Raw genomic sequence first — 23,766 nt, 5'->3', positions numbered from 1 at the left:
CATTATGTTAACCACTCATAAAGATAACACTCAAAGATAATCAGTGATACCATTGAAGACCTAGCTGGTTGTGAAAGAAGACAGAGAAGTGATCACAGCTCACTGTAACTGCATGGCCGGTTAAGTTTTGGCCATTTTGTCTTGTTGTTGTTGTTGTTGTTGTTGTTGTTGCAGGCGTCGTTACATGTACATGTGTTTTTCCCCGTCTTCATCAAAATATACCTAATAGATGTCAACATTGTGTGTGTGCTGAAAGCTTAATTCATGATTGCTGCCTTTGGTAAAAGCTTAACTATTTTAGTTGGTGGTTTACGAAACACTCGTAACAAAAATGCGATTTTAAGAATTCCAAAGCAAGATAGAATACAAATAATACCAAGATAATGCTTAAATGGGAAATACTTAACGTTAAAAGTACATTATATCAAACAGACCTTTAACGAAGTGATCACCGCAAACGTGTGCATTCTTCGACTCTGTTCCCTTGGATTTGACATCTTTCGCCTCTTTTTGATTACCTGTCAAGGAACTCAGAAGAACTTATTATCATTTTTGCGGTTTAAATGGTTAGCAAAGGGCATTTTTCTTTGAGAAAGGCAAAATGCCTCCCAAAACACCAACAGACGCTTGCTTGACCACCACTTGGAGTCTTGCATAGTTAATTAGCCGTACGTGACATCAGGTGAATACAACCTATTGACTTGTTCTGCGTTAAAAAAAAACCAACTTTGTTAGCCTTTCGGCCATTCTTCATTGCCGGTCCCACTGTCCCCCAGTAGGGCAGTTTTTAATAGAAATGAATAGAAAGACTAAAAATAATCCCTCTAGTCAAAAGCATAGCATACTCGTTCACTCCACAGTACATTTATGCCATTTGACATTCGAGCCAGTGAGGCTTGCGGCTAGAACCAGGGAAGTGTACCTGCCCTGTAAAGCTCTGTGGGGAGCGAGGAAGAAGTGTCTGCAGTCATGCCAATGACAGTGCAGCGTTAAGTGAGTACTTGAGTAAAATGGTAACATACTGTATCTCTAAAATGCAGCTATAAAATTTTAACAAATCATCCTAATTTAGTTATTATTGTTTGTATGTTTTTTCTATTATATTTGTTGATGGCAGCAGTATATAATATCTAGCTTATTCAGCCACAGGAAGGGAGGCAAAATACTTAACGTTCAGAAGCAGATTTTAGTTGATTAGTACTTCCTACTAAGTGTGTAAAAATACGCCATAATTTGAATAGTGCCGGCACACTACTGTTAGCTGCTTGTTTTTGTCCATTTACGTATTTCAACAGGAGGGCAAAGTGTCAAAAACAGGAGACTTTACGACAGAAGAGGCCCTACCTAAAGTTTACCCTCTCTATCGCTAGCCAAAGGCTGGACTGCACCGTCTTCGTTTGCCTAAAACTGTGCTTCCAAGCCCATTATCGAATCCTCTTATCGAACCGATTCCTTATCGATTCTCTTATCGAATCCAGATAGGTTGTTGTATATGGAAAAAAAACACACAATATTTGGTTTAACAAAAGCTCACTTTTATTTTATAAGAAAAAAATAAAATAAATAAATATTGACTGTTGTTACCCCCCTAAAAAATAAAATGTTTAATCTTATTATTCAGAGGCTTTTAATTAATCTAAAAGTCCCAGACCTTCTAACTAAATAATGTAGTTTAGGTATTTCAATTCATGCCCACTCTGATCATCACCAAGAGCTGAACTCACCTCCTTTTCTTGCCTCTCTGCCTCTTTCACTAGCTGCTTGAAAAAAATAAATTTCAAACTGATTTAGTTTTTCAGCACAATGTTGTTTTAGGCTGAAGTGGTCCTTAAAGTACAACAGAGCCAAAGTGAAGGTCTCACAATAAAATATTGCTTCAGTTCAATAAATAGTTTCAAATAATACCTATGCTACTGCTTCCACTGTGTTTGCTGCCACGGCTCTTCTCTTCAGCTTCTCCCAGACGATACATCCTCCTCCAGTCTGTATCTAAACCTTCTATGGTCCATCAGTGTGGCCTCCTCCAGGAATGACTGCACGTCCTTGTCCTGGAGGGAAAATGAGGGACAGACACAGCATATAATTAGGGGGCAAATTAGCTGAATGTGAAGACTAGGGTGTCCGTTATTAAGTCTTTAGCATATCAGTATTTGGAATTAAATGATGGAATGGATTAAGTAATGAAGTTAAACATTGTACTGATATGATCCACTTTAAGAGGTTGTTCAAATTAATAGTGCTTACAAAGTACAAAGAAGAATTATGAGAAATACTTTCAACCTTATTGAAAATAAGATATTCTTCATCTCAGTATATTAATAATGACTGAATTAGTTAATTACATATTACAAAACTGTTGTATATACTAATTCACAGATGTTATTTTATTATAAAAAAGTCAGTAAATTATGTATATATTTGTAAATACTCTGAAGTGGGAAAGGGGTAGGATTAAATAAGATTTGCTTCTTCCTACTCCTTTTCGGACATGATGTAAAGTGAAATGATATGAAACTGTGATGTGTTACACTGTAAGTGTGTTCATGTACGAAATAAACTAAAGAAAGAAAGAAAGCAAGCACTAGTTTATTAGACAGACCTGCAAACTCTGTAGTGGTGTAGGCTACAAAAAGGCTAACGTTACCGTTAGCCACTGACTATGCTTAGGTAACATTAGTCTAGCTAACATTACTGCAGTCCTGGTTGACATAAGAGGTAACCTTATTTTAGACTAAAAGCTACAAGTGAGCAAATATGGAAATTAACCGGCAACAGTTAACGTTAGTTACTCACCGCCACTATCACTGGAACTGGGGATGCAGGTTGAAGCAGAGGAAGAGGGGCGTGCTTCGTCATCCCTGTCGCTGCTTCTCCACGTGTCGAAGACAGGACACGGTTCTCGAACGTTCAGGTTATGTGCAGCCTGAACATGTTTCAACATGTTTGTTGTACTGCTCCCTTTACATGAGAGCGAAGCCTGTCAATAATTGCATATTGCCGTTTCCTCGTCGAATTTTTTTGTAAAATGAAGCCATGCCTTGAGGCGTTTTTTCCGGTCCATTATTTTTGCCTCTTTCTCTATCTGCCGCCTAATGACTGAGCCACGTCATTACCTGTGATGTTCCACAGGGCATTTCCTGTGGGACGGGATTTGTTCCCAGGGATTCGAATAAAGAACCAACTCTTTTTCTTTACTATAGTGGCCTCGATAACGGGAACCGGTTCTCAAAAAGGTATTCGAGTTAATGGAATCGGTTCTTTTCTTATCGAACAACCGGGAGAACCGGTTTCGAACATCATCCCTAGTGAGAAATTGGTTCGCAGCATTTCGGTACAGTACAGATGCGTACCATGTACATACAGTACATACAAAAATACTGTGACAACTCTACATCTTACTGTTTTCCTCAGTGTATAACTGGACGGTGGATGAGGTGGTCGAATGGCTCATCACCTACGTGGAACTGCCTCAGTATGTGGAGGCCTTTCGTAAGATGAGCTTTAACGGGAGCACAATGCCGAGGTAAGATGACTCAATGTATTCATATTTTGCTTTCCTTTGTGTTTGTAAAAGCTGCAATGGTTCATTCGAAACTACATAATGTGTAGTGTATTTCCCACTTTGAGGTTATTGAACACAATCCAGGTGTGTATGCATCTAGCGTTGACTTCCTTCCACATGTCTGTTCTCTCTCAGGCTGGCTGTGAAGAACAACACTCTGACACACACCATTCTCAAGATTCTGGATCGCAGCCACGTTCAGAAGTTGCAGCTCAAATCTTTGGACACAGTGTTGTTCGGAGCACCTCTCAGTAAGCGGCATCATTGCATAATTTAAGAGAAAAAAAAAGAATAAACCGCAGTGTGATTGTCATGCTTGTTAATACATTACCGTTTAGTTCCAGATGCTGTACTTATATATATATATATATATATATATATCTCAGTGCATTTCATTCTTCTCTATTTGTTTCTAAACAATTGCCTTTTTGTCAACATGGTAGCTGGAATTCCAATGTTTACTACTTCCTTGTTTAAACTACTGAAGCGTCACGTGATCATCTCTGTCCATTCCAAACGTTTTAGACGGTTTATATGGCAAATTTGGCCCTCTTGTAAGGCTGCTTGCTTCTGTTTCCTTTCGGGAAGTGACTCATTTTGCAGAAAGCATGCCGCAAAATATTCAAAAGTCTGTGGCACAGGCGAAAGCTGCGTGTGAGACCAGGAAATGATTAAATCAGTATTAAGGGTTTATCCTGCCAGGTAATCTCAGTGCATGTGACCAGCTGGGGTGGACACATGCAAGTTCATACAAATTGTGTTACAATAGTTGTGCTATTTTGACATGTTTACATCATCTCCAACTAAAAGAAAGTGTAAAAAGTGCATTTCAATTGGCAAGAAACAGCATGGGGGTACATTGTGCAGGGGTCTGCGTGTGGCATGTGTCACCGTGGATTTTGTGGCACCTCCACGGAGATGCAATCTAGCGGCGTCTGGCTTTGACAGCCTCTCAAAAGCGGTGAGCTCACACTGACTGTGACTTTCTCGCCCCAGCAGCATTTTAAGACACGCGCACAATGAGCCCATCGTCCTCCAGGCCAGTGTTTGACAATTTAGTACGCTGATTAAAGCGCAAGTGCGTCCGCATCTTTCCAGCGGTCGACCTGGAGTGGAATTAATCAGTATGTTTTCTTGCAAATCCTCAAGTTAAGGAACTTTTTATATGAATGTTGAAAGCTTGCCTTGTGTCAAGTGTGAGGTGTGCACTTGCATTTTAATTCAGGGTGTGCTTTGCACTCAACTGCCGCTCTATAAAGAAAGACACTCTGCTGACTTGTAAACCTATTTGAGATACTCCAGGAAGGAACATTGGATATCTCTTTCTTGAAGGCAGGGGGCACCTTTTACATTGCAGCAATTAAAAAGGAGAGCATGACTAGACTTTAAGTGCAGCTATAGGAATTAGAGGCGGGTCTAAACCTGATCTGGGGACTGGCCCAAATATTTGTTTTCGTTACTTTTAAATGTTTAATGACCTTTCTTTCCCGATGGTAAGGAGTGGCTGGGTTTGCTTTTTTTTATGTTGTAAAATAGGATTATTATGTAGTAATATGATATTAAATTAATTGTATTATAGATAATCAGGATTATTACAGTGACACATGATTGACTCTAGGGGGAATTAATTATAATAAACTAAATTCATTAAATATATTAACTCTTTATTAGGGATGTTCCGATCAACGTTTTATGCCGCTGATTCCGATCACATGTAATAACTGTAAATTTTTCTATGTATTTATAGTGAGTGCTTTTGATAGTTAATGTCATTACAATATTTCCTTATATTTTATTAAATACAATTGTTTGATCAAAACAAAGTTAATAGAACACAAAAACTAAACAAAATGAAAAACTGAATGAAATAATTTTTGCTCTCAAAGTCCTCCAGTGTCCAGAGAATTATTACCTGCATTTGTAAACATTAAGAAACATGACAAAAAATGTTGTGATCTAATCCAGTGCTTCTCAAATACTTTTTGTTATGACCCCCACCGGCCCCCATTGCCCAGGAAGACGAAAATATTTCACGCCCCACTCTCCGCCACGACTATAAATAGTATCATATGTCTTTATAATTGTTATAAGTACACTTCTGCATAACATTGTATCCTTGTTAACTTAAAATTTAAATAAATAGACGAAAAAAAGTAAAGATCAACTTACAATGCCTGGAAAAAATCCTTTAAGCATTTTTTGACCAACTAAGGCCATTTGATACTCGCACCGTGCCTCCTTAGGGGGACGCGCCCCACTATTTAAGAACGACTGACCTAATCATTTAAGTATCAATCATTTACTCATACTACCCTTGGTGTCGACAGCACCAATTTATGGATCGAGCCCCCCTCTTGCATGTTGTGTACTTATGGCTGCAACAATGCTGACCCACCAACAATTGTTATATTCTCCTCTCTTAACTCTTATTAATCTTATTGTTAACTTCCTCTAAATAACTACTTACTTACTGCTGTAAGATGTTTCAATCTACACGTTTTAGCTTTACGAGGCACCTATGTCTTGGTGTTTTATAAAACAAACTCAGCGGTTAGCTTTGCTCCTAGCATTCCTGCTTCTTTAGCCTCGTCTTCCACTAATTGGAAGACGAGGCTGACTTGATAATGATACTTACGATACTAAGAAATGCAGCTTATTTGCTGCAATGGAGGTCCATCCATCCATCCATCCATCTTCTTCTGCTTATCCGAGGTTGAATCGCGGGGGCAGCAGCCTAAGCAGAGAAGCCCAGAGTTACCTCTCCCCAGCTACTTCGTCCAGCTCCTCCCGGGGGATCCCGAGGCGTTCCCAGGCCAGTCAGGAGACATAGTCTCCCCAACATGCCCTGGGTCTTCCCCGCGGCCTCCTACCCGTCGGACGTGCCCTAAACATCTCCCCAGGGAGGCGTGTGGGGGCATTCCAGTGATACTTGATAATGATACTTACTATACTAAGAAATTTAGTTTATTTGCCGCAATGGAAGTGATAATTATTATTAACTTAGGAGAGCTGTTCCACATAATGTATGGAGATACACACTGGGCTTCTAGCTTGTTTGTCGTGGCACTAAAAATAAATACAATATTAGCCAGAGGAGATCGGTATTTCAAAGTCATTAATCGGCAATGGCGATCACATGCTTTGTCATTTTTGCGTCCCATACTGACTGTGGCCGATGGATCGGCAACTCCTTATTGTTTATTTTCTGTTTTAGGGAGCACTGGTGTAAATTTAATATAAATGACTTCAGGCAGGAAATACTGTGTAACTAAATACAAAAATCCCCCCTTTGTTTGTGTGCGTGCCTCCCAGTGAACAGACACAACCACTTGAAGGACCTCATGCTGGTGGTGTCAATTGTGATCGGGATGGGGGGCTGCTGGTTTGCCTACATCCAGAACCGCTCCTCCAAGGACCACATGAAGAAGATGATGAAGGACCTGGACGGCCTACAGAGAGCTGAGCAGAGTCTGCATGACCTACAAAAAAAGTGAGTTTTTGCAACCTCCACCTCACACATAAACAGGCTTTCTTCCTGTAAGGGTCTCTTTCTAGCAGAAGTGAAAGTAAGTTGGTTAATTTTGCGGGTTCTTCTTGTGTGCGAGAGTCTACAGACATTGAACAAAACGTAGCTGCCATATCAAAAATATTTAAATGCTCTCATAAATAATAATAATTTATCCGCATGGTGTTCGAGAAATTCTGCTCAATCCAGTTTGTCAGCTCCTTAAACGTCGTACCATTCCAGAAGGGTTACAGTCTTTTTTGCTGCAAGCTTGATGAAGACATTTGGACCTTTTTGTCTTAACACAACTTGGCTTTCACACAATCTAGCTTTTAGTTGCCCATAAAAATAGCACTTTGACGATGCCTCCCAGATCATTTCCAGCTTTTGCAACATCTGGCTTCAGTTATTTATCATGTTTATATAGCCTAGCAGATTGGTGCCTATTTAAAGGCCTACTGAAACCCACTACTACCGACCACGCAGTCTGATAGTTTATATATCAATGATGAAATCTTAACATTATAACACATGCCAATACGGCCGGGTTAACTTATAAAGTGACATTTTAAATTTGCCGCTAAACTTCCGGTTCGAAACGCCTCTGCGGATGACGTATGCGCGTGACGTAGCCCGGCGAACACGGGTATGCCTTCCACATTGAAGCCGATACGAAAAAGCTCTGTTTTCATTTCATAATTCCACAGTATTCTGGACATCTGTGTTCGTGAATCTGTTTCAATCATGTTCATTGCATTATGGAGAAGGAAGCCAAGCAAGCAAAGAAGAAAGTTGTCGGTGCGAAATGGACGTATTTTTCGAACGTAGTCAGCCACAACAGTACACAGCCGGCGCTTCTTTGTTTACATTCCCGAAAGATGCAGTCAAGATGGAAGAACTCGGATAACAGAGACTCTAACCAGGAGGACTTTTGATTTGGATACACAGACGCCTGTAGAGAACTGGGACAACACAGACTCTTACCAGGATTACTTTGATTTGGATGACAAAGACGCAGACGTGCTACTGTGAGTATGCAGCTTTGGCTTTTTTTTGCGTATGTACGTAACTTTTTTAAAATATATAAGCTTTATGAACCTTGGGTTAGGTGAACGGTCTTTTGGGCTGAGTGATTGTGTGTGTTGATCATGTGTTTGAATTGTATTGGCGTGTTCTATGGAGCTAGGAGCTAGCAGAGGAGCTAGGAGCTAGCATAACACGTACCGTACCGTACGTGCGCGTCACGTACGTAACTTTTTAAAAATATATAAGCTTTATGAACCTTGGGTTAGGTGAACGGTCTTTTGGGCTGAGTGATTGTGTGTGTTGATCAGGTGTTTGAATTGTATTGGCGTGTTCTATGGAGCTAGGAGCTAGCAGAGGAGCTAGGAGCTAGCATAACAAACACGCAGGTGTTATTATGCAGGATTAATTTGTGGCATATTAAATATAAGCCTGGTTGTGTTGTGGCTAATAGAGTATATATATGTCTTGTGTTTATTTACTGTTGTAGTCATTCCCAGCTGAATATCAGGTACCGTGAGTATGCAGCCTTGGCTGCTAAACATTCGATAACTTGACCGTATGTGCGCGTCACGTACGTAACTTTTTAAAAATATATAAGCTTTATGAACCTTGGGTTAGGTAAACTGTCTTTTGGGCTGAGTGATTGTGTGTGTTGATCAGGTGTTTGAATTGTATTGGCGTGTTCTATGGAGCTAGGAGCTAGCAGAGGAGCTAGGAGCTAGCATAACAAACACGCAGGTGTTTTTATGCAGGATTAATTTGTGGCATATTAAATATAAGCCTGGTTGTGTTGTGGCTAATAGAGTATATATATGTCTTGTGTTTATTTACTGTTGTAGTCATTCCCAGCTGAATATCAGGTCACCCTCGGCTCTCACAGCATCTTCCCTATCTGAATAGCTTCAACTCCCCACTAGTCCTTCACTTGCACTTTACTCATCCACAAATCTTTCATCCTCGCTCAAATTAATGGGGAAATTGTCGCTTTCTCGGTCCGAATCTCTCTCACTTCATGCGGCCATCATTGTAAACAATAGGGAACTTTGCGTATATGTTCAACTGACTACGTCACGCTACTTCCGGTAGGTGCAAGCCTTTTTTTTATCAGATACCAAAAGTTGCAATCTTTATCGTCGTTGTTCTATACTAAATCCTTTCAGCAAAAATATGGCAATATCGCGAAATGATCAAGTATGACACATAGAATAGATCTGCTATCCCCGTTTAAATAAAAAAAATTCATTTCAGTAGGCCTTTAAGACAAAGTATTTATTCGACCCGTTTTGAGGTTGAGCGACAGAAGCATCTCAGTTGTAGGTGACCGAAGCCTTAGGAACTATTCTGAGCCCTGCTAATAGGACCAGGAATGCGTAGAATGTGCTTACAAGTGTGTGCACCGTCTCGTTCTTTTCCTTTCAAGGATACACTAATACATGAATCTCATGTATGGCTCCTTTAACCTTTTAAACTAAGAGCTAGTAGTCAATAGTCAATGGTCAGTCAGTCAGTGCTGTGTTCAGTGTTTCCCATACACGGCCCACCACACTCTTAATTGGGACGCCACAAATAGATTTTGGCTACCTGTTAAGAATTCTCAGTGATTAAGCATGCTTATGCGGATACTCTTATTTTAAAACATTTTACTTTCAAAGCTTTCGGTTTTGCTTATGTTATGATCAACAGCTTTTGATCAGTGCAGAAGTCACGTTTACTTTTCTAAGGTTTTAAGAAATGTACTTGAAGCATAAATGGCCTCCTACTGTAAGTACATCATGTGAGATGTTTTATTTATGTTTATGCAAATTAGATGATGATGTAATTTACCCCACCGCCACTGATAGATTACAGGCCTTTGGCAAACACTTGTTTCTATAGACATGTTGTTTTACTCTCTGCACGCAGTTGACTGGATTGTCTATGAACTCAGACGAGTGAATTCTCCATACCAAGGATGCTTTATGTGCATGCTTTCATAGGACGTGCCTGAGGTGCCATACATTTGTGCTTCTTTCATTTTTGTAAAGCAATCATATTGGCCTTATAGAACCAGACAAGCTATAATTTGTTGCTTGGGTGTGGACTTACTTGAGCGTCTTCACGGTTTGTCACTGTTCAGGCACCTTGTAAGTGCTTCAAATACTTGATATGCTGGAACAGAGTTTTAAATGCTTTAAATCTGTCTTGGTGATGTTGCACAAAGTACTGCAAGTCTTTATTTGTGTATTTACAAGATTAGTTTGAAATCGGTAAGTTTTTGTGGCACGTTAAAGTTAATCAGTGTTGTTTGTCGCACTGTTCCTGGAGCTGAGGCAGCGAAGTATGTCTGTGTCTGCGCCTCCTGATCCAACTGCCAGCTGCTTTCTTTCCATACCTTCAAGCCCATCCTGTGGTGGTATCGAGTAGCCCGGGCTGTGGGGAGACGGTGGGAGGAGGTTTCCAGGGAGCCTTTTGAGAGCACCGCTTTGACACAGAGGCTCTGATTCACTGCTGGGAGATGGTGTTAAGCATGACCGCTTAACATGTGGGCTCCGGCGCTAATTTGGCCACACTAGGACTGGAGTTGCAGACAGACATGGTGGAAAAAAAGCACTGGCGTCAAGGACCGGCGGCGTCAAGGACCGGCGGCGTCAAGGACGCGATGGCAATGAATGAGTTTGCGGGCAACATTTGCTGTCTGTCAGACTCATAAACACCACAGTTAGTATCCAAAAGTACAAAAACCGATTACCTTTTTCTTGGAATACGTCCTGGTAGTTGGAATCTTCTCCATGGGCGCCAGGGCTGCGCAGGTGCTTTCAAAGCTCAGCTGCAAGTGTAGCAGAGGTCACGGTCGATGGTTTTAGCGGGACAGCACCGGGCCAAGCCTTATTTTTCCACCGTGGCCCGCCTGGATCATCTTTCATTCTTTGCTTCACCAGGAGGAGAATGCTGCTCCTCAGTGACCAAAGACGGTATTGCCAGCATCCCGTTAAATATCACACACATTGTACTATTATGATTAACTTGGACTCAAATTAAAGTATTTTTAAAAAGGGGGTTCTGTGCGTGACTAAGCACTTAGTAATTAAGTCATGGGCAATAAAGCCCTCCTTTGGAAGACTTTGGTAAAGTCATGCTCCTGTCTAAAAATAAACCCCATATATACACAAGCATCGAGCAGCACACTGTACTGGTCTATAATTGTCCGCTGACAGCTGTTCCCATTCTTGCCTTTTCATTGTGAGCGTCCCAGCAGCTGATCTGAGCTCTTTGCTCTTTATGCTCATCAGCCGTGCTTTCAGCTGATTGAGTTTTTGGTCACGCCACGCCCACTTCCCACAGTATTAGGTACACCTGCACAAAAAATGCTTGGAATTCTTTTTACTGAAATACAGGTGGTCCTCGGGTTATGAACCTAGACTGACATGTTTTAGCCTAAGTGCGAACCTAAAGGGAACCTATGATGATTTTAATCTACATTTAAAACACTTCCTTGTGCTCTAGATATGTATTGGATATGTACATTTTGCACATAAAACTACGCCCCACCCTCTTCAAATTGAAGCCGCTATTTTTTTCCAGACACGATCAAAAATAAACTTCATAAACATTATATATAGGATGCACCGGGTTACAACATTAGGTACACTTGCACACTGTCCAAAAGATTCAGAGAGTGCAAAAAAACGTCTGCTTTTAGCAGCATTTTTGTCACTGCATGTCAGTGTTGTGTGCATGCTAAAGTTAGATGGAAGTAATACTTTAGCTTACCTTCGTAGCTCCCCTCTGGCTGAGCGCTTGACTTTAATGTCTAAATAAGTGCTTCCCTCTCGCCGTGACGTCAACACGTAGCCAGATTGCACAACCCCGCTAAAAAGCATCCGATACTGCATGCAAGCTCACGCCAACATGCATGAACCTTAGGATTTGATACGTTGGCATTATTTATTTAACACGAGTATCCAACAATGTCACAACATTTATTAGTCAGAAAAGACAAAATTCATTATAGGTCCCCTTTTATAGGGGTCAAATTATGACTTTTTTTTTCTACATTTAAAATATTTTCTCGTAGTCTCCATAACATGTAATGGTGGTGCGTTGGTCAAGATTTTGCATAAATTGTTTTACAGACCGTTTTTAAGCTGCATTCTGCCCATCTCTTCGGGATGAGCTGTTTTGTGGGCTTATTTACATGCCTCCACTTCTTTGACTGCATCTTCTTCTCCCTGTCATCCATGTTGTAGTTTTTAGCGCTTCCATATGGAGTCTACTGACAGATATAAGTTTAAACCAAACGATACTTTGTATTAGAAATGACAAACAGCAGAGGATGCATGTGCATGTATGAGTCAGTCTGCCCCACAAAAAGAGGATAGAAAAATGGAGCTTATTGACTGCAGTGCAAACTTTAATGGCCGACTCGCGCAAAGCGCTTATGGTAAATCTCTACCATTTATAGATAATCCGTTAGCGTCACACCTGGGAAGAACGTCACACTTGAGGCAAATTCCAAACAGTTTCTTTGGAGGAAGTATGAAAGAAGGCACGATTGTTTTATAAAGACCTCCACCATCTCTCCACGGTTTGATTTCACGTTTTCGGGACTTAAGCAGATCCTAAATACACAAAAACAGGTACCAATACAGGTGAAAAATTTTAATATCGTGCAAAAGTTCGTATATACCGAAAATTAGATTTATAAGGTGAAACTAAGATATGACATAGGCCCATAACATGCAACTCAAGATATTTAAAGATGTAATTTAATATAATTTTGATGATTATTGCTTTCACTTCATGAAAACCGCGAATTGAAAATTTAGTTTTCAGAAACTGTAAACTGTCCATTTTCTACTGCTTGTCCCTCTCGGAGTCATAATCATCAAAATTATTACAAATAAAAGCTTGACACTTTTGACTTTGTATGTAATGACTTTATATCACATATTAGTTTCACATTTGAAGTTGAATTTCTGAAATTAATGGATGTTTACCTGTTAAAACATTTTTTCAAATTCCAGCTGTAAGAAAAAAAAAATGGTCTTGCATAATATGACCCCTTTAAGGCATCTCTCAATCACACTGTACACAACACATGAAAGACATGTAAAATGCAGTTTTCAAATATCAGAGTTTAAACGTAACATTGATGTGGTTGTCTTACACACTGGAAGGGATGTTACAAGAAAGTGGAGACCGATGAGACAGTCAGCTTTGTTAATATAATTTTACATGCTCCAAAGACATGCACCTGGTGATAAGTTGATTGGCAACACTAAATTGGCCTTAGTGTGTGAATGTGAGTATGAATGTTGTCTGTCTATCTGTGTTGACCCTGCGATGAAGTGGCGACTTGTCCAGGGTGTACCCCGCCTTCCGCCCGATTGTAGCTGAGATAGGCTCCAGCGCCCCCCGCGACCCCGAAGGGAATAAGCGGTAGAAAATGGATGGATGGATGGATGGATGTTCAAAGGTACTGATGTGTCTCTATCCTTGATGATGGTTGCAGCATTTCCATCCATCCATTTTCTACCGCTTGTCCCTTTCGGGGTCGCGGGGGCTGCTGGAGCCTTCTCAGCTGCATTCGGGCGGAAGGCGAGGTACACCCTGGACAAGTCGCCACCTCATCACAGGGCAACACAGATAGACAACATTCACACACTTGACCATCTTAAACTGAGCATTTTATGATGTCTAATATCTAGGGATGTCCGATAATGGCTTTTTTGCCGATATTCCAACTTTGTCCGACTCTTAATTACCGATACCGATATCAACCGATACCGATATATACAGTCGTGGAATTAACACATTATTATGCCTAATTTGGACAACCAGGTATGGTGAAGATAAGATCCTTGTTAAAAAATAAGATAAATTAAAAACATTTTCTTGAATAAAAAAGAAAGTAAAACAATATAAAAACAGTTACATAGAAACTAGTAATTAATGAAAATTAATAAAATTAGCTGTTAAAGGTTAGTACTATTAGTGAACCAGCAGCACGCACAATCATGTGTGCTTACGGATTGTATCCCTGCAGTCTGTATTGATATATATTGATATATAATATAGGAACCAGAATATTAAGAACAGAAAGAAACAACCCTTTTGTGTGAATGAGTGTATATGGGGAAGGGAGGTTTTTTGGGTTGGTGCACTAATTGTAAATGTATCTTGTGTTTTTTATGTTGATTTAATAAAAAAAAAACGATACCGATAATAAAAAAAACCTGATACCGATAATTTCCGATATTACATTTTAAAGCATTTATCGGCCGATAATATAAATAATAAATGATAAATGGGTTATACTTGTATAGCGCTTTTCTACCTTCAAGGTACTCAAAGCGCTTTGACACTATTTCCACATTCACCCATTCACACACACATTCACACACTGATGGCGGGAGCTGCCATGCAAGGCGCTAACCAGCAGCCATCAGGAGCAAGGGTGAAGCGTCTTGCCCAAGGACACAACGGACATGACTAGGATGGTAGAAGTTGGGGAGTGAACCCCAGTAACCAGCAACCTTCCGATTGCTGGCACGGCCACTCTACCAACTTTGATACGCCGCCCGGCAGGCTGATGTTATCAGACATCTCTACTAATATCACTTCTTTTTAGAATATAATTAAATAGAATAGAATAGAAAGTACTTTATTGATCCCTGGGGGAAATTCAGCCCCACAGTTCGCTCACAGTTTTACTTCCACTTTCCGTTTGTGTGGCACTTTGCCCCCAAAAGTGTCAGCCTCACATTCGGGAGACATAGTGACGTGCAAAAAGTTAATTGATGTGTGACTTTATCCTTCCACAGTGTACATTATATTGCCAAAAGTATTTGGCCACCTGCCTTGATTCACATATAAACTTGAAGTGCAATCCCATTCCTAACCCATAGGGTTCAATATGATGTCGGTCCACCTTTTGCAGCTATTACAGCTTCAACTCTTCTGGGAAGGCTGTCCACAAGGTTGCGGAGTGTGTTTATAGGAATTTTCGACCATTCTTCCAAAAACGCATTGGTGAGGTCACACACTGATGTTGGTCGAGAAAGCTTGGCTCTCAGTCTCCGTTCTAATTCATCCCAAAGATGTTCTATCGGGTCCAGGTCAGGACTCTGTGCAGGCCAGTCAAGTTCATCCACACCAGACTCAGTCATCCACGTCTTTATGGATCTTGTCATGTTGGAAGAGGAAGGGGCCCGCTCCAAACTGTTCCCACAGGGTTGGGAGCATGGAATTGTCCAAAATGTTTTGGTATCCTGGAGCATTCAAAGTTCCTTTCACTGGAACTAAGGGGCCAAGCCCAGCCCTGAAAAACAACTCCACACCATAATTCTGATCATTTGAATGGGTGGCCAAATACTTTTGGCAATATAGTATAACGGTAGCAGGCTCACACAGTTGCGTTCTTGTGGTGCACACAGGCTACTGTATTTTTCCACGTCAGGCGTTTTAGCTAGTTTTCGAGCTAATTTAGTGTTTTATGACCAAAACTACAGTTTCAAATAATTAATGGAAGTGCATCCTAACCACAATGCACGGAAATATTACCGTAAGTCAAACAATGGTCGTCTTTGATTTTATTTTGCCATTAGGCTGCAGATCGCCCAGGACCACCACCGCACGGTGGAGGTGGAGAAGGTCAATCTGGAGCAGAAGCTGCGGGATGAGATCAGCACAGCCAAGCAGGAAGCCCAACGACTGAGGGATCTGCGAGAGGGCACAGAGAACGAACTCAGTCGGCAAAAGTATGCCGAAGAGGAGCTTGATCAGGTATTCTGTTTTTTAGTAAGGCCGAGATGTGTTGAATACAATGAGTATATTGTCGTTTCACACTTGAAACGCACGTATGTTTTGGTCCATCGGGGTAAACACACCCACGCAGGAGTTTGGCAAGAACACAGCCTAGCCCGTTTCCAAGTTTTTTCTAGAAACAAGATAACTGTAAAAAACATGTTTTGTGTCAACCTCAGGTGCGCATGGCTCTGAAGAAAGCCGAAAAGGAGCTGGAGTCGCGGAGTAGCTGGTCGCCTCCAGAGTTTCTCCAGAAGTGGCTGCAGCTCACTCACGAAGTCGAGGTTCAGTACTACAACATCAAGAAGCAAAACGCAGAACGACAGCTCCTGGTGGCCAAAGAAGGGGTACGCACGCATGACTTGTGACAGGAGGACCATGTTGATCTTTGAGATACAGTAACTTTCTTTGCTTTCCTCAGGCTGAGAAGATCAAGAAAAAGAGGAACACCCTGTTTGGGACGTTCCATGTGGCGCACAGCTCCTCCCTGGATGATGTAGACCACAAAATTTTGGCAGCCAAGTAAGTCAAGATTTTAGCACTAAGGGGTGCTAGAATTTTAACCTTGCAGCCAAATAGGGCTTCCAAAATATTAGAAACTACTTTTAGTAAGCAAAAAGGATAAGACCACAATATTCTCAAATACCATCTCGTCAGTCCCTTACAGGATTTCGACTAATTTTTTTCAATAACATTGGATCAATTTGGGATTTTATATATTTTTTATCAATATTTTAACTGTTGCTTGTAACCTCAAAATGCACAGGATTTCAACAGAAATTTTAAAACAAATACTATATTGATTTTTTACATGTTTTATACCGCGCAGACTTAAAAGTATACTCTAGATGTCAGTAAAAGCACACACTCAGTGGTCATTGTCAATTACTGTACTGTTTTATATTAGTAATAATCAATTATAATAACAGAAAAGAACAACACCAAACGCTTCCTTATTGTCCACTGTCTGCTCTGTCGTCCACAAGTTGCAGACATTCTCCCTGTGTTTTACGCTTCAAAAGTGTTTGTCCATCTTAAACATTCAATGATGTTCCAACACATTTATCCCTGCGCGCTAAGAGCATTTGTGAACTGTTGAGAGCAATGTTAGCGCTAATTTTTGTTAATCTTTCATCGTTGCTCATTGACTATCATCCCACCTCAACATCTTTTATCGCGTAAATTCTGTCTGCAAATAAGAATCTGTTCCTGATTGCCTTACCCTGGATAAATAAAGGTTAAATAAATATATAAATACATGTAAATTAGGAAGTGGAACATGGATGGGTTGCTAAATGTTTGTATACTACCGGTACATTACCCCAGAAGGCTTAGCGCTGTAGACAGAAACAGGAAGTAGATCCGAGGTACGCGAGAGGTCAACAGTTGTGCTGTTTGAGCAATGAATAGTTATAGATTGTTACATGTTGTTCCTGCTTTGTCTAAACAAGAAACAAACATGAGTTTTGATTAAACAGATGATGTGCACGTTTGAGCGCAGCACAAAAAAAAATTCATTTGTGAAAATGACGCTGATTGTCCAAAATGTATGGGGAAGTTGCAGGCATTGAACAAAGCGCTTTGAGTACCTTGAAGGTAGAAAAGCGCTATACAAGTATAACCCATTTATCATTTATCATATTTATAGATGAAACAAAGTGTTTTGGTGTAAAAGTGCAGATACCAGATTTGTCTGTTGTTCCAGACAAGCGCTCGGCGAGGTGACAGCCGCCCTGCGCGAGAGGCTCCACCGCTGGCAGCAGATCGAGATCCTCACGGGTTTCACCATTGTCAACAACCCGGGCTTGCCGTCTCTGGCGTCGGCCCTCAACCTGGACCCAAGTTTCATGGGGGGCCGGGCCGCTACGCCGCAACACTTCATCGTGACGGACGACATGGACGACCTAGACGAGGACATCATGCCCGCGACTCTGCAATGTAAGAGTTCGTCTCAATCCTTGGGGCCGCCTGCAGCGGGGATTAGCAAACGAACACTTAAACACCCCAAGAACCTGCTGGGGAAATCCAAACATCAGAACTCATGAGGGTTGTGGACCTTGGTGGTGATGGAGGTAGAAGGGTTATGTCATCCATGTACTTATTTTCCTATGTGTCATCAGTCTTCCTGAATGCCTGTTTTGGTTGCTTGTTCTCCTTCTGGAAACACTCTGACTCCAGTCCAGTATGACGACTGGAGGTTTTTATTTGTCCAAGAACAAAATATAGATTTCTTAATAAGAATGTTTTGTGCTGTAGTGTTTGTAGTGTGCTCTTTGTGATTTTCTGCAACCATTTAGTAAAAACTCACACATTCTCCTTACAAAAAAAATGACATGCAGAAAAATGCATTTCAGCGTTTGTAACCGTCTTGCAGAGGATTTGACTTATGTGGCTGCAATAGTAAGTCTTTGAATCAACATTAATTACACTCCCTTCCAATCTCACTCCACTCTCCTCCTCCCTCACCCTGTCACACCCACGCCATTTCTCTGCCCGCTGTCCCGTCGCCATGACTGCAGACGGCGCCCGGCTGTTGGAGCGGCGAGCCAGTGACCTGTGGTCCGTGGGCTCGGACTGTCAGCCCGTGTGGAAGTATCTCGGTTGGGCCATTTATTGATGCGTCCTCCCCTGTCAACCCATTCACTCCTATCTGAACTACCTGTAAACACCTGGAGGAAACACCACTGTTTTAATCCCACAAAAAAAACACCTCTAACCTTGTCACCACTCGTGCACCCCCTTGCTTGTAATACTCACTAATAGTCCCCTTTTTGTCATTTCCACTTGATATCAGGAAAGATACGACAAGTATTGGGATTGTGCAGTTTTATTATGAAGTGAACAAAATAAGATGAATCCATCCCAGCACTTTTTTTGGAGTATCTTTCCGCTCATCTTTGACCAGCAGGTCAAGTATGTGATCGCTGATAACGTTGTCGCCTCTGTGCCTACAGCTCCCAGCATGATGTCCCTGCGCCAGCGCCACATTGACCCCCACCTGGCTTTGAGCTTGCAGAGGTTGGTAGAGGGTTCCCTGCTAGAGGGCCAGCAGGGGGAGGGAAGCTCACACCGACCCAGGTGTCGCTCCAATTTCCGGGAGTCCCGCAGCCAGTCTTTCGGGCACCTGGAGAGTCTGTCTCTGCCCCCTCTGTCCTCCGCCGTGTCTCACCCCGCCATCTGTAGCTCTAGTCCGCAGACCCCGCCCTCCTCCTGCTCGGCGGGCGGCGCCGTCGTCACCCCTCACCCTTCCCACGTGTATCACCCTTCCTTCCAGCCCATGGACCCCATTCCCGATTTCACCTTCTCCGATGTCTCCCAACCGCACGCCATGCGTAGCGACAGCTTCGGGTATCCGCCGCCTCTCGGCTCGTGCTCGTGTTGCATGCGCATTAACCACCGGGTGTCACTCACCTAAATGACACGGGCAAGCATTTGACTGTGTTCACACTACTGCATGGCCACTCTAGCTTGAGTTACATTTTAACTTCTACAAGAGTAAAAATACGTTGAACCACCCACTAAGCATCAATAATAATGTGGTTTATTTATTTAACAATGCAATAATTTAGCTTTAGTCTACACAAGCATTTCTTTAATTGACCTGTTTTACTTTACTTGCTGTGCTACTATTGCCACTACTGTCTTGTATACAACATATGGTGTTGCTGCTATTAGGACCTTTATTTCCCCTGAGGGCATAAACCTAAGGGATCAGTTTTAAGTTCCATCAAATTAAATCTAAAACTAAAATCAATTGTTTTATTTATGTAGCCCTTAATCACAAGTGCCTCAAATTGAAATGACTTCACAAACGACACGCCCTGTTCTAAACTCACATGCGGTCAAGGAAAAACTCAAAACAACCGCAGATGGGGGGAAAATGAGAACAAAGTAAAACGACTCACCCTTTGAAGAAATTAATCTCTGCATCTAATTCATCAGGGTGCTGAAAAAATTATTCTTATTTATGTTAAATAAAAATACATGAATCATTTTCTAAAATCTTTTCTTTTAAGAATCAATTTTTAAAAGGAACTTTTTTGGCGCTTTTGTTGCCTATTATGAAAAGGTTTAATTATAATATTTATACCAAATAAAATAGTGCAAGATCCTTGTTGAATCAAGAATCTATTTTAAACAGACTTGCCACCCAACAATTTGGAATCGAAAATAATCTCGACTTACATTCCTTATAGCGTCAAATAGCTATTTGACTCATTGAACAGAGTTGCATTTTCACATTCCGTTGTGTGCAGAAAAAAATAAAAATAATTGTTTCCTGGCTATTGCAGGTCAAAGGCAGTGACTGTCTTAATCCAGTAAGTGGCGGATGTTAATTATGAAGCAGCAACTTTGTATCCATACAGTGTCAATACAGCTAGTGAGTGTGCCCCACACTCAGAGGCGTCATTTTCTCATCACTACTTTTAGCCGTCACCAGTGCAATTCCCTAATGTTTGCTTTGCAAAAAGAAGAGGAAAAAGCCGAACGCGATTTGCGATGGTTTGGGTTAAGTTTTTCCAGGACATTTAGTCCCTTTATGACCAGTAGAGGAAAACTTACCCACTAATACACATGTGCTTTCAGTCACAACCTATTTGGACTGTTTTTAAGTGTGAACACAGCCTTTAAAAAAATTACAAACTTTCCGGTCTGTTCCATTTTGCATCTCACCTCCGCCGCAACTTCTAAGTCTACGTCAGGTGTGTCAAACTTGTTTTCATTGAGGGCCACATCGCAGGTATGGCTGCCCTCATAGAGTAAAAAATTGTGTTTTGAAATGTTTTTGTATTTATAGTCCGATTAGCAAGAATAATATCTTGACAGGAACACAACTTTAGGCCAGGCTACTGTATTTTGTATAATGTATATATGAGTGGGTAGCACAGTGGAAGAGGGGTTAGTGCATCTGCCTCACAATACGAAGGTCCTTAGTAGTCCTGAGTTCAATCCCGGGCTCGGGATCTTTCTGTGTGGAGTTTGCATGTTCTCCCCGTGACTGCGTGGGTTCCCTCAGGGTACTCCGGCTTCCTCCCACCTCCAAAGACATGCACCCGGGGATAGGTTGATTGGCAACACTAAATTGGCCCTAGTGTGTGATTGTGACTGTGAATGTTGTCTGTCTATCTACCTGCGATGTGGTGGCGACTTGTCCAGGGTGTACCCCGCCTTCCGCCCGAATGCAGTTGAGATAGGCTCCAGTGACCCCAAAAGGGACAAGCAGTAGAAAATGGATGGATATATGAGTGGGCTATATGTCACAACCAACCCCTAAACAAATGTGACGTCTAGCCCAAACTGGAATTATCTGCGTGCATCAAAGCTAACTGCCAAAAACAATCTAAACGTTAGCTTTTCCATCACAGTTTTTAAGGGTAACAATTAAAAAAAACTGGCAACTCAGTCATCAGGATTTTACCATTAAAGAGTGGTAGTTTTTATAATTTACAGTAAAAACCACTGAAAATGTTACCGTAAAATCGTTTGAAATTTTTATAATGAATGAAATCAGAAGTCAAGCAGATACTTAAGTATTTTTTATTTTTGTTTCAACAAAATTTTTTAGAAAGTATGATGATATAAAACATGTATTTTTTTCTGTCAAAATGGCAAGAACAAATACATTTAGTAAGAAAATACAGTACTTCATTAAAGCATTATTTCTAGGCTTTGGTGAGCCATATGAAGTGATGTGGCCATGACTTTGACACCTGTGGTCTATTTGGTCTTCCTTGCCTGCCAAACTTAACAAGTGTGGAGTTCTACCAGTGTGTCCATTCCACCCGAGTGTATGGTTAGCAGCGGCATGCAAGCGTGTAGCTCGTTCAGCTTTGGTTTGTTTGTTTCTGACATGTGTTTAATCCCACACAGGGACCTTAACCGATCGGACTCGGACTCTTCGCTGTCACTCTCCCAAAAGGGCGACCGCCTGTCGGCCTTCAGCTCCAGAGGCCACCTGATCAAGCCCACCGCCCTCCTCCACGGCCTGTCGCTCCACGACGCCACCTCGCTGCACGCTTACACCCCCAACGGCGGCAACCGCCACCACGATGGCGGCGAGCACGCCCCCGACAGCCCCATCCTCATGAGGAGGATGCACGGCACGGACGCCACGCCCAGCCCGGGAGAGCTCAACAGCCCCACGGAGTCGTCCCGCTCCTTCAGCCCCAACTCCACCGAACCGGAAACCCCCTCGCCCACGGGGAGTGGGGGTCAGGCGGGGGCAAAGGGCAACAGCCGCATCCCGCAGTTGTCCTCCAAGAAGAGTCCGCAGGAGGAGGACAGCGCCTCCACGGGGGACGACACGGATCCCACAGCCGGGCGCAAGAAACACACCTTCAAGATCTTTAAGAAGCAGAAAAAATAAGGGCTACAAGACGAGACTCCTATTTGTCTTTTCCCTCTCGTTTGTTTGGGGTCTTTAATCGTTGCTTTGTGTTTCAAAACCCTCCGGACTGTGGGAGCAAGCTTCCCCTCTCTGCTTATGTGGGAGGGCGTTTGTATAACAATGCAATGTGAAGAATTTATTTATTCTGCACTAAATTGTGACCGTCTCAAAGGGACACACCCCCTCTCTTGGATAGCTTTGCATGTCTTGGCTTTTGTTTGAACCGAATGCTGACGTCGGATCAGTCCACGGCTTTCTTTCTTCTGACTGAACTGCAAAATGCTTCTGCATCGATGACTCTTCACTGTCAGTGTTGTCTCGGAAAACAAAGGGCTCCTTTCGCTTTTTTTGGGGTTCGCTAAACGATCCAACTATGTTACAGAGTAGCTATGAAACTGTCTCTTGTGAGCGGAGGGAGTGTATTCTTGATTTACAAACCTATTTATTTGTATCTGGTGTCTTGTAAACATGTTTTTGTGACAACCACCCTCTCCCTGAAAGACTGGGATCAAATTGTGGTACAGTAGGGAAGGAATTCATATGGCTCCAATTCTGGGTGGATCCTGCGTAAGAGGAAGGTGTGGGGGGGGGGGATTATTTTTCAATGTAGTTAGCTGAAAATGATGGAAAGCGCCGCTCAAACATATCTTGTGACCCTGTGGTCAAAGTTGGAATTGCCACAAAACATTTTAAGATGTTCAACACTCTACTGCCACCTGTGTGCGTCCCCCAATTTGTCACTTTTCATGTGTCAGGTACACCACGTTGAATGGGACTATGAATCCCCTTCCTACTGTATAGTTAGGTTCTTCTTGTGTACGCTATAAATATATTAACAGGTGCTGGAAAAAGGGCTAAAGAATTACTCAGCAATTTAGTACCAAACCACATACAGTGAAGGATTGGAAGAAGACCAAGTATCCCATCAAAGTGCCAAATCCCAGGTGGTTGGACGGCTTTTGTCTAATATGTTTACATTGGTCGCAGAGCCTCACGACGACTATGCATCTATATGTAGGTTATTCATAACCAAACCAAAAGGACAAAACATGTTGACTTTCCCCAAACAACGAACCTTTTTAAAATGGCTGCTTTTAATACTGAAAAAAAAGGTGTCATTTGTATGTCTTTTTGCACGACGAGCTGTAAACGAAACCCTGAACGTGTTTTGTGATGCACTATGCTGTTGATGCATGCCAAGTGCTGTAACTACACCAACCAATGGAAACAGCTCCAGCATTGACTTTAAACCTTTTGTCCTTACCTTTTTTTGAGCTATTTATGAATCCAGATCTTGTATTTGTACAGATGGGGGGCGGAAGGGGGGGAGACTACTTTTGCATCTTCTATCATGTCTGTCTTTTATGGCACTTCTGCATGAAAGCAATAAAGTATTTTAAATGAACACTGGGATGCGTGGTTTTATTACATTACTACAGTACTTTAAACATGATACACTTGCCATTTTGATTTGCAAAACATTTAAATTAAAAAAGTAAC

The 23,766-nt window shown here is 41.8% G+C and overlaps 1 protein-coding gene across 4 annotated transcripts in view; it reads left to right on the top strand.

Annotated features, from left to right (window-relative positions):
• stim1a (stromal interaction molecule 1a) overlaps nucleotides 1-23,590 on the top strand; it is a 43,338-nt gene extending 19,748 nt beyond the window's left edge. Inside the window, exons 5-14 of one of the 4 annotated variants that reach the window (XM_062060432.1) lie at nucleotides 3,412-3,523; nucleotides 3,698-3,813; nucleotides 6,875-7,052; nucleotides 15,680-15,857; nucleotides 16,058-16,225; nucleotides 16,300-16,400; nucleotides 17,584-17,816; nucleotides 18,398-18,478; nucleotides 18,833-19,226; nucleotides 21,750-23,590. In XM_062060432.1, coding sequence (XP_061916416.1) covers nucleotides 3,412-3,523; nucleotides 3,698-3,813; nucleotides 6,875-7,052; nucleotides 15,680-15,857; nucleotides 16,058-16,225; nucleotides 16,300-16,400; nucleotides 17,584-17,816; nucleotides 18,398-18,478; nucleotides 18,833-19,226; nucleotides 21,750-22,245 — 2,057 coding nt within the window. In that variant the 3' untranslated portion in view covers nucleotides 22,246-23,590. The remainder of the gene's footprint in view (nucleotides 1-3,411; nucleotides 3,524-3,697; nucleotides 3,814-6,874; nucleotides 7,053-15,679; nucleotides 15,858-16,057; nucleotides 16,226-16,299; nucleotides 16,401-17,583; nucleotides 17,817-18,397; nucleotides 18,479-18,832; nucleotides 19,227-21,749) is intronic. The other 3 variants (XM_062060434.1, XM_062060433.1, XM_062060435.1) reach the window with 3 other exon arrangements.
• Nucleotides 23,591-23,766: the final 176 nt, after the last annotated feature.

This window comes from Entelurus aequoreus, linkage group LG10, assembly GCF_033978785.1.
Source record: "Entelurus aequoreus isolate RoL-2023_Sb linkage group LG10, RoL_Eaeq_v1.1, whole genome shotgun sequence".
Lineage (NCBI taxonomy): Eukaryota > Metazoa > Chordata > Actinopteri > Syngnathiformes > Syngnathidae > Entelurus > Entelurus aequoreus.
This window is presented reverse-complemented; position numbering and strand designations above follow the sequence as displayed.